General features: G+C 37.9%; 1 protein-coding gene across 1 annotated transcript; it reads left to right on the forward strand.

Annotated features, from left to right (window-relative positions):
• The first annotated feature begins 2,739 nt into the window (after positions 1-2,739).
• On the forward strand, positions 2,740-9,863 carry btc (betacellulin, epidermal growth factor family member). The gene is made up of 5 exons (XM_005720316.1): positions 2,740-3,061; positions 3,687-3,794; positions 7,866-7,986; positions 8,283-8,429; positions 8,576-9,863. The coding sequence occupies exons 1-5, from the start codon at positions 3,022-3,024 to the stop codon at positions 8,718-8,720; spliced, it is 561 nt and encodes a 186-aa protein (XP_005720373.1). The 5' UTR covers positions 2,740-3,021; the 3' UTR covers positions 8,721-9,863.
• Positions 9,864-12,006: the final 2,143 nt, after the last annotated feature.

A 12,006-nucleotide genomic window follows, 5' to 3' on the forward strand; every position in this document is an offset into this window, starting at 1 on the left:
TCATGTTTTTCTAAAAATGTTTTTACACAGTTTTGTAAATCATCAATTTTTTGGTGAAACACATTAAAGCACATCCCGTGAACGTACAGGCTTTTCAGTTTTTCTTTTAAATTGCTTTTACAAAGTGCTGTGAAAACACCATTTCTGCACCAAACAGTCTTACAGTGATTATCTGTAAAGCTTTCAAAGCGGATGTTTGTTGCTGAGCTCTAAATTATGCCTTGGAATCTCGTGGCGTCTGCGCTTCCTGATGTTCAGTCTAAGTCAGGAACACAGCCAGAGAGAGGAAACTGGGTCTTCCTGTTCAAAACTGCAAAGACAAAATGCCACTTTTCATTTATCCTTTGAGCCTTTTAAAACTTTTTGGATGTTCCAACTGAAGAGAATGCTTAGATAAAATAAAATAAATGCACTCTGTGCAGAAGGTGCTTTACAAACTATATAAAAACCATGTTGTTCATTGTATTTGTGCGCGACAGTTTACATAAGTCGTTGTCTGTTTAGTCAGTTCATTTGTATATTTTATTTTAAAACAGAACTTCTATTTTTTTATATGTCTACATTGTTCAAGAAACTGTTTAATCTCCCTAAAACAAGTCTAGCCAGTCACGAGACAGCTCTGCCTTATCACTTCCTTTTCCTGTCGCTGCATGGGCGAGTCTCAATAGCTCTCCTGTCATGATGCCTCCTTTGCTAGCAACCTTTGCTCTGCAAACAAGGCTTTAGCGGTTTCTGCAGATGCTTTAAATAAACTCCTAGTTCTCATTTCTCGTGTATCTTTGCAGTTTATTTAGGCAGAAGTCTGGATTTCAGAGTGTCAGAGAAAAAGGATTTAAGACACTATTGTCATATGTAAGCATGTATTTACAGTCAGTGTGTAGATATATGTTTATATAAAAAAAAATAAAATAAAATAAAATGGGTCTGAGCTTTAGAAGTGCTGGTAATTGTTTTATGGGCAAGGATTTCAGTCTCTAGATGTGCAAAGCTGGTAGAGACAGACCCTAAAAGACTGGCATCTGTAACTGCAGCAAAAGGTGGTTCTACAAAGTATTGACTCAGGGGGCTGAATAATTACGCGCACCCCACTTTTCAGTTATTTATTTGTAAAAAATGTTTGGAATCATGTATGATTTTCATTCCACTTCTCACGCGTGCACCACTTTGTATTGGTCTTTCACGTGAAACAACAATAAAAGAAATCCATGTTTGTGGCTGTAATGTGACAAAATGTGGAAAAATTCAAGGGGGCCGGATACTTTTGCAAGCCACTGTAGCTACTGACTGCAAGTTCATGTCTCCAGCTTAAACATCCAGTTTAAACTGATTTAAAGGTGGCAAGGTTGTGAAGTGCTATGCCTTCACAGGATGAAGGCTCCTAGTTTGAATCTTAGCTGGAGCTTTTCTGTATGGAGTTAGCATCCTCTCCTTGTGCCTGCACTACTCCGCCTTCCTCTCATGTCCAAAGACATGCCTGTTAGGTTAATTGGTGATTCTAAACTGTATGTGATAAAAGGAGTTAAAGTACGGCATCATGATAACTTTGAGATTTTAATGATTTCTTTGAACTATTCTTTTTTTTTTTTCCAATGTGGAATGATTGTGCAGCATTACACATCTTCAATGACTTTAACAAAAACAAGAAATGGGTGCAAAAGTTTGAATTGATTTTGGATTTTCTTTCATCCATACAGGGTCATAGTTCATATAGACTCAAACATATACAGTGAGCAACATAAGTATTTGAACACTCTGCGATCATGAAATCATGGAGGGGTCTGAAATTCACATTGTCGGTGCATTCCCACTGTGTCACACAGCATTTAAACAATAATTTAAGAAATCACATTGTATAATTTTTATGACATTATTTGTATAGCACTGCTGCACATAAGTATTTGAACACCTGGCAATCAGCAAGAATTCTGGCTCTCCACCTCTACTCCACTTATTGTGTGGAAAAGTGTGAAATTACACCATCTTCTGGTCAGGTTTAGAGTTTACAAAAGTACAATGGAAGGAAGAGCCTTCAGCTACTGGGCCTCTCTACTGTGAACAGCTGTGCTTTGAGACACCCTTTCCACTTTTTAAAATTAGAAATAAAACTTTCCCTTTTCATAAAGCTGATAGTTAGGCTTGGATCATGTGACCTTAAAGCTATGCTATTCGATAAGCCGAGGGACTTCCCATGACGAGTGGTTCTCCACTACTCCTATTTTCTTTTTAAACTCTTTACTCTATTTTTTCTTCGAAAGTTTTCACCTAAAAGTAGTAAAATGAATAAATGAAATGATGTAACTGAAGTTTAAAGTGTAAGTAAAAGAAGGTTGCTACAACCATTTAAACTTCCACATTAAACTTTATTTCACTTTCCTTAAACTCTCCAGGAATCAGTGCAGACCTGCAAGGAATCCAGCTGTTCCAGCCATCTATTTTACTATCAGATTTTATCTCCTACCCATCCACCTACATTTATCTGCTTTCTGTTCCAGGGAATGAGGGAAGGACAGTGGAATGGAAAATTAAAAATAGAATCTAAAGTCCTTTTAAGCTAAACCGGTGCCACGTATTGTCAATGAATGCTCCACCTGTCATTTCATTCTTAAGAAAGCAAACCTCAGGTATAAAGGCAAACTTGTTCTCTACAGAGAAAATAAACAGAATAGCTTGAATGGAGTTGTCTTCTCCTTTAAAGCTTTAAAAGTATGGGCGGGGATCGGAGTTCGGTTTCAGTGCCGCCTCCTTTTTCTGTTCTCACACCCAGCAGCTCAGGTCAGTCACAGAAGAGTCAGCGAGCTGACGTGCTTTGGTTATAGCTTCAAGCTTTCCCGGTTGATTATGAAATTAGCCACCATCAATGAAGAACCACAATACGACACACCACTGGGGAACTTCCACAGCCTTTCCACACCTTTTTCAAAGGTCGCTGACCCCTGAAAGAGGACTGAACCAGTTTGACTTTTGTTTGTTAATGACACTGAACTTTAATATACTGGATGAAAACTTTTATCAAGTGAGGAGATGGCCAAAGTGCACAGACTCTATGTAGGAATAGTAATCGGTAAGATCTTTTCTCTTGTTCACCTTTCTTTCTCATTGTCCATAAGCAGAAGGCTAAAAACCCAAAAGGATAATATTAAAATGATATGTAAATAGTTCTTGTTTTAAATGCATGTCCTGTACGGTTCCAGTTTTCTTCTCATATCTAGTTTTTAAAATGTCATTTGAATAGCTCTATGTTGTTTTGACTGGTATTAAAACCATGTGTTATCAAAATAATGGAGCCAAAACAAGTTTACGGGCAATTCCCTGCTAAGCAACTTGTGGAATAATTGTACTTGTACAACAAGCTTCACTTGTGGTTAATGATTAAATGAAAAGCTCATGCACAAGGAATGTGCATCTTCTGTGATCATTAATCATCATCAAATCAGGCTTCCCTTAATATAAGTTTTGGAAACTGTTTGTGACGTTGTCCTTTCTATAGGTTTATATATTAAAAAAACAATTATTTGCCAATACAGTCACCAGGAAAAGTAATAGAGGATGTTTATAGAGTAGTAAAAGTCCTGTCATCGCTTGTCCAGATCCTGTAAGTACAATGCGGCTAAACGCTGGTTAAAATGTGCAGGTGTACGTACGTTGGTTGTGAGTGATTGGCTTTTTGTTTGTGCTCCTGGCTGCAGCTCTGACCTTATGCAAATACTGCCTGGCAGAGTGGAATGCCACAGACGCGCCTCCCACTGGAACTGTGTCCGACTGTCATCTCCATGGCAACAGAGACAATTGCACAGGTAGATATGGAAAGGTGGTGTAAGGGGCGTTTCTGTGACGGTGTCATAACTGCTTCTTTGGTTTGACTTTTTCAGTAGTAGAAGTAGTAAGACAGATGTTGGTATGAGACACACTTGGAAAAGTATATTGTTGAGGAGTCACAATATACAATACACAATATAAAATGTATCAACCCTTAGTACAGAGGTATGTCAACAACCTCTGCTGAGTAATTTCTGTAATTAAGCAAATTTTAACTGCAATCTCATCATTGTTAGATGGATTTTGGGGGAAATAAACCACTAGATAAGACCCATAACATGGGTGTTGTATTTTATATGAGATTAAGTACAATAGCACAAATTTATCTATCTATTTTACTATATATATGTGTGTGTGTGTGTGTGTGTGTGTGTGTGTGTGTGTGTGTGTGTGTGTGTGTGTGTGTGTGTGTTTTTTTTTGGAAAAATGTAGATTAATTTAGATAATTTTTTGAACTTAGGAAGCTAACTAAAATAAAATTAAAATATTGAGGAATTATGCTTAGTTTTAGTATCTGTTGGTGAAAGTTTTTATTACGACTTTGCTGATAAGACATTGATGGACATGCTTACTGAGACTGTGGATATCTAGAAGACTGTATGTGAACTTCTTCCAGAAAGTTCAGAGTTTTTATTGTAATACCTTTACTGATTTCCTTATTCTCGCATCTGAATTATGCTCTCTATACAATAATGATTTAAAAAAGACTAAAACTTACACTTTCACTCTAGAAACTAAAATGAATATAAGACAAAGACACAAAATAAAATTAAAATAGAAAAGCTCTAATCAGTCCAAATTAATAGTTTGAAAAGAATTTAAATTAATAGATTCTATTTAAGATTTGAAACGAAAACACTGACTTTGTTTGTATATCTATAAAACAATCCCCGTTGTTTAGCTAAGGTGTGCAGAAAGCGCAGAAACAGGTTGAAACACACTATTTAGCACCGCTTTTCACTTTGATTTGTGATTTTTTTTTTTTTAAAGATGTAGTATTTTAATTTGTGAGCTTTATAGGGTCTAAAGACTTGTTCGGGTTAGCTATGTCCTGTTTTCCACTGTTTTTGCTAAGCAAACCAGCAGCTAGTGTTAGCTTTATAGCTCACGAAGTGACAGTGGTATCGGTTGCCCCATCTCGGCTAATTCTTGGCAAGACAGCAAATAAAGCTACTTCCCAGACTATCTCTTTAAACTTCGTAACATGAGATTTTTCCTTTCAGCACTGAGGTCATGACAGAAAACTGGGTCTCGTGTTTCAGCTAACAAGTGAAGCGCTCTCATTGATGTCGCAGCACTATTGTTTTACAAGCTCAATATTCAAAGATAATGTCATGAGAGCCGCTTGTAAAGATAGCGGTATTCAGAAGAAGTGTTATATGAAACCGGTGGTCAGAAGTTCATCTCCATGGCTAACCAGCAGCTGTCAGGGTGTGTTTTATCATGTGTGTCTGTGATAGAGAAAAGGGAGAGGATGAAAACAGAATCCCATTTTATTTTGTAAAGAATTTTAATGAAACGACTTGATTTCCAAAACAGCTGAGATGCTTCAAAAATGTGAACAAAAACAGGATGATTTTCGAAAATAGGTCGGGTCTTTTAACTGGAATATTTTACTACTACGTGAAAAATATGAGCTCATTTTGAATTTAATGGCAACAACATGTTTTAAAAAAGTTGTCATGAGGGCAACGCAAGACCGGAAAAGTAAGTGGTAAAAAAAACAGCTGGAGGAACATTTTATAACTAATTAGGTTAACTGGCAATAGGTCACTAACACGATAACGTATTTAAAAAGAGCCTATGCAGAGTTTCTCTGAAGTAAAGTTGAGCAGAGGTTCACCAATCTGCAAAATAAATGTGGAATGTGGAACAATTTTAGAATGATATTTCTCAAAGCACTTTTAATATAATATCTCATCATCTACGGTAATAATACTATCATATCATCAAAATAATCAGAGAGTCTGGAGAATTCTCTGTGGGTAAGAGATAAGGCTAAAAATCAGTATTGCATTAAAAGCAGGTATGATTCTGGCAGGAACGTTTTGGCACGGACTCAGGAGCACTTCAAGACATCAATGTTTGCGAACACAGTTCACCGTGCCAACTACAAATGCTCTGTCGTGCAAAGAAAAAGCCATGAACATGATCCGGAAATGCAGCCTGAGCCAAAGTTCATTTAAAATGAGGGCAAGTGGAAAACTGTTTTGTCATCAGACAAACTAAAATTTGAAATTCTTTTTGTAAAACAGGATCACGGTGCGCTCCAGATTAAGGAGGACAAAGACAATCTGGTTATGATCAGCATTCAGGTCAAAAGTCTCCAAAGCAAAGCCTAACCCTAACCCCAAGGCCAATAAGTATCATGGTAGAAGAGCTCAAGGGCTAAACTGGCTTGCAGTCCAAATCTTTCACCAGTTGAATACATTTGATGCATCATGAAATGGAAAATAAGACGAGTCAGGACTGCTGAGCAGCTATAATTTCATATCAGATAAGAATGGGAAAACATTAATTTTCCAAAAGTCCTGCAATTGTTTACAGACTGGTGTTAAACATGGCCCAGTCCCAACTTTTTAAAGACATGTTGCAGCCATCAAATTCAACATGAGCCAAACTTTTTCTTAAAGGATTTTCGGTTCGTATATTTGATATGTTTTCTATGTCCTATCATGAATAAAATATGGAATAAGGAGATTTGCAAATCATCATATTCAGTTATTATTGAGATGTTGCACAGCATCCCAGCTCTTCTGGAGCTCAAGTTGTAGAGACACGTGTCTAATGAGATCTCGATGACACCAGGCCTTTCCTGGCATGCATTGCACAGTTCTTCAGTGGATCGTGTTACAAACAGTCTATATATACACACATCATGCCATGCCAGAAGGTGAGGGAGTACATCAAAGAAGATCATGACACAGTTACAGAAATAGACGTTTGGAGAAATGAGCTCATTTGCTTTTGGTACATTTGTTCATTTAGACAAGGTGACTGATAAATCTCCATTAGGCCTATATACTAGGCACATAAAGAAAATCTTTTTGTGTCAGCCATACACTGCAGGCGATATGAAAGACAGAAATCTGAAAAGCAGCGGGGGCTCTAACTTGAACTTGGTCTTGCTATTTGAAGTAGAGACTGAGCTGATTAGGTAATGATACAGCTTATTCTTAGAAGTTGTTTTAGTGCAACCGATACCTGAAATCAAGAACAGCACATGGCACTAGGACTTCTCAGCGGTGACCATTTTATTGGAACCATAATTTACAAAATAAGCATTATGCTGTATTGAAGAAGGCTCTAAAACATTGAGTCTTTTAAGAAAATGTTTTCCAAAATCAAACGTAGGATAATTTACTCAAAGACTTCTCTACAATCTGATTTCTTTTGGCAGTCGCAATAGTCTCCCCCTGTTGACCATTAGAAAGAACGCAGGGTTAAGGCACTAACACATTGACTTCACTCAGTGTCTATATGCTCGATATATATATCTATCTGTTTTGTATACAATCAGTGACAGTGACATTAGAATTTGATAAATAGTAATATTAATAAAAAAATTTGTGCTTTACTTTTTCAAACCATGAACAAAAAAGGCTTTTTGCTTTTTCTAAACAAAGTATATTTTTGATTTGGCATAAGATCAAGAAAATAGCTTCGATATGCAACATACACATTTTCCCCATAAGTACAGTTGGAGGACTCCATAGCTACATATAAGCATTTGAGTAGCTTTAAAAAGACAAGTAACAAGGGAACACAGTTCATCTATCTCAGGTTAAAGGGATCAAACTCCAGCTACCAGCCCAAGTTGTAGTTTTTTCGAGGGCTTTCATAAGGGACTATTTTATGCCTAGTAATAGTGACAGGGTCATTGTTGATGGTAACAGGCATTATCATAGAGTAGACTATTTTACCAAAACTATGCTTTATATAGAACAACTGACAAATTTCACTGTTTAATTTCTGTATTTATGAGCTTCTATACGTGCTTGCTAACAATGATTAGACTCCTCCCCTTTCTACACATTTTACTCCTCCAGAAGACACAGTAGATACTGGTCAGTCGAATGGGCACTTCTCAAAATGCCCAGAGGAACTTGAGTATTACTGCATCCATGGGGAGTGTCGTTACATAAAGGACCAGGATGCACCGTCCTGCAGGTGAGGCGCAGATTTCCAAACTCTGTTTCCAAGTTGTGCAAAATGTAATTTAAGCAAAACTCATTCTGCAAAATCATTTAGCTGTGGAGCAGAGACAGTGACAAGAGACTGACAACAAGGATGTTTATTTGAACAAACAACAGGGTGCAAAAGAAAGCCCTGTCATTTATGTTCCTGCACGACAATGCTTCCAGGGTTCCGTCCGAGCATGTTAAAGAAGTAGACGAACAGATGCCTTGCAAGAAAAATGCACACGAAAATGAAGTTAGGAACACATTTTATGTTCTTTGTCACAGGTGTCAGATCGGTTACATTGGTTCCAGGTGTGAGTACCTAAATCTGGAGGTGCAGATACAAGGCAAACAGAGAATCATAATTACCTGTGCCATCGCAGGGCTTGTGCTATTAATTCTTCTTGTTGTTTTCATCTGCATCTGTTCACGGTAAGTCTGTGTACATGTGAGGGGCTAAATGAAATGTTTTTTCACCATTGTATGGAATGCATGTAAAGGATCAGAGTGGATGCCTGCTGCATACTGATGATTAGCTCTTGGCTCTTGATTGTTGGCCATGATTGTTTCTTTCTCAGTCGTAGGAGGAGATTGCAAAGGGACAGACAAAGGGAGGAACCAAGGAATGGGACGGAGAAGCTTGGCATGATGATGGACAGCAATGCAACAGGCTCAACTTTAAAGCCGGACTCAGCAGAGCAAGCCCTCACAAATTCTGTATGAGAACCTAGCTGAGGAACGTGTCTGGGAATCTTTTATACATAAAAGATGATAGCTGTCACCTTCGCTTAAGCAGTCGGAGGTTTGTGAACGGCACCGAGGCATTTATGGATAAAGTGCATCTGTCGGTGCACTTTATGGGAGTTTATACAGTTCCTTTTAACACTCTTCAAAGAAGTGTGAGAGCAAAGAAGATGCCGTCCAGGATTTATGATAAATATCAGTCGGAGAGCTGTGTTTAGCTGCTGGTGTGCTGGCACGGGTGATTTTTCCACTTCTGTGGAGGAACAGGCTCATCTACCCTCTGACTAAGTGCTGCTGGGCTGCACCGCACTAAATAAACTGTTGCTATCCTGGAAAAGGCTGTGACACCATTTGGCAGGCAGTGATAACAGTTGATCTGGCTGACCAGATAGTGCCCTTCGTGGGCGACACATGGACACTAAGACATGGAAGAAAAAGGACTGCATGAAGATACGGCACTCCATAAACTCCCGTCATGTGAACAAACCATTAGATCTATAGAAATCCTCAAGAGTACTGCCAGCTGCTGTTTTAGTAGCTTTGTGTCATTTTTGTATTGCTCCTATTTGTTTAAGGCTGGTTTTGCTTTAGTGTCACGTCACAAGATCAGAGTGTTTATTGCACAGGCACCAGTAAAATCAACAGTTATCACGTATTCAGCAATCCACAGAAATGAACTAACACCGAATATTGTTACTCAGAAACATTAGCAATGCAAGAAAAGCATGTATAATTACACACACACACACACACACACACACACACACACACACACATATATATATATACAGTATGTATAAAATGAGGTTCTGGATTCTCCTGGTTTGGAGGAGGACAAGGAGAACTTGTGCTGAAGGCTGTTTTGATCTGTATATTTGGAGCCGAGCAGCCTCTGAGCTACAGAGGCTGAACAGCTGAGCCTGTGTGTGGAGGCTTGGCTTAACTAAAAGCGCTCCACTGTATGAGACAGTTTCCAAACTTGCTAGCCTTTCACTTTGGGGTTTTAATGTGTATCTGTATGTGTATGAGCTCTAAATGCAGTCTGAAGAGAGTGAGGACAAAGTCAGAGAAGCTTGTTCTCATGTTTATATGTCACCTGTCAGTAAATGTGCCTCCTACGTGCACTGTGCATTTGCTTCAGCCATTTTTTTCTAATTTGTCTTTTCGAATGAAACTGACACTATGTGGTGCTCTCTAATAAATGGAACATGCCTTTACTCTGCAGGCTAATAAGTGTTCACGATCGCTGCTGATGTGCAAATTCCTGCAGATAACTGTATCTCTGTAACCTTTCATATGAAACTATTATTTCATCCTCCACAACACAGACTCTGGACTACATAAACAAACATGCAAGACATACTGCAGTCATATTAAATCATAATTATGCTTCATTGCAGGGGGTTGTTATGTAGCTATGGTGCTGTAACTTGTGTCAGCAGTGTGAGCCAAAAAATACCAGTCTGACAGTGAACATAACACACCATCATCCTACTACATAAAGAGATGTAATCCTGCTGGCACAAACCTGCAGCATTACATCCCCAAATGGGAATTATCCTGTAACCATCACAGCTTTGCATACACCGTAAAAAAAAAAATCCTAAAAAAACAGTAATATTCCGGCAGCTGGGGCGCCAAAACAATACCAAAACAATACCAGAAAATAACTTTCCCATGAAAATACGGTTATTTTCAGTAATGGCAATACAGTTTGTTGCCCTAATTGGGCATTTTGCCTTCTTCAACATTAAATTAGGAACATTTTAATGTGATTAAACAATGAAATTACCTATAAACAAGGTCAATGAATGTGGCAATATGAATAGTAATACTTAAATGTACAGAAATATGCAGTTAACAGTTGGTTTAAATAATAATGGATTGCATTCATATAGTGCTTTTTGAGACCCTCAAAGCGCTTTACAATTCCCGTCTGGCCATCACCAGTAGGTGAAGCGTCATGCCCAAGGACACAATGACCGAGAGTGTCTGAGCCGGGGCTCGAACCGGCAACCTTCTGATTACAAGGTGAACTGCCAACTCTTGAGCCACAATCGCCCTAAATAACAATAATAATAATAATAATTTGATGTAAAAAAAAGTTTATAAGAATCATTTTATATATCTAAATATGCATGTGTACAGACAAATACATTTAACAAACAAGAAAATTATGTTTTATTACATTTACAGTGATTTTACATTAATTTGCATTTGAAATGTGAAATCACAGTCTATTTATGTAAATTGAATGATATTCTAGAAAAACAGTACAAAACTGTAAAATACACAGTAAAATACTTTTGTATTGCATGTCATGCACATGCACAGCATCTATTACATGTATTATCCTAAAAGTATGCTAAAGAAACATGAGAGATAGATTTTACTACATTCAAAATTATCTTAACAGTTTAAAATTCACAATTTTGTCATCGTAGTAGAACCTTAAATGCCATGCACATTCTCTATTAGGTATTGACATGCTAAGCTATTATGTCCAAGCTATTCTTAGAAACGTCGTTTACAATATGGCAGACAGAGATATCATACTGTTACACCAAGGAGGTCAACTCAAACTAATTATTTGGGTGTCTGAAAATGCAGAGAGATGAGTAAGAAGATTTATTTTATATTAAGAAGATTTACCCTCATGTCCGTCTGGTGAATATGAATATAAATGAATGCAGCTGGTCTGGTTAGCTTTGTGTTAGCAGAGTGTACTTATTGGTGAGTTCTCACCATTTTGAGGTCTGATATTGTCCTACCCAGCGGAGCGCTTTTTGAAAATCATGATCTGCAGTCTTTTGTGTGTTGCCTCCTGTTTCGCTTCTGTGAAGGTCTCAAGGGCAATGTTGCAGATTATTGTCTAGATTGGAAGGTAAGTGTGCAGAAACTCACTGTGGTCCCTTATCTGCAGGAGGGGAGTGGATGTACTAGAAATGGAAAATTTATAATGCAAAAACTTCATCAGAGCTTCTCTGTTTCACAAAAAACAAAATAACTGAGATGACACATATGTTATGTGTTGCTCCAGTGGTCCACTAATAATTGCGGCTTCACTGTGTGGTGCAGATTGATGATCTGTTTATGCCTCTGACAGCACTGTGGTGCATACAGTTAGGTTCAGATAGTCATCTGCTGCCAATATATTCACATTATTTCAACAGACTTCATGTATTTGATGCATAAAGGCTTCTTTATCTTACGCTCAACTCTATCCAGTTCTACAGACTTTAAACCAGACACTGGATGAGAGGTC

Source organism: Pundamilia nyererei, unplaced genomic scaffold (assembly GCF_000239375.1).
Source record: "Pundamilia nyererei isolate P.nyererei 1_Seehausen unplaced genomic scaffold, PunNye1.0 scaffold00002, whole genome shotgun sequence".
NCBI lineage: Eukaryota > Metazoa > Chordata > Actinopteri > Cichliformes > Cichlidae > Pundamilia > Pundamilia nyererei.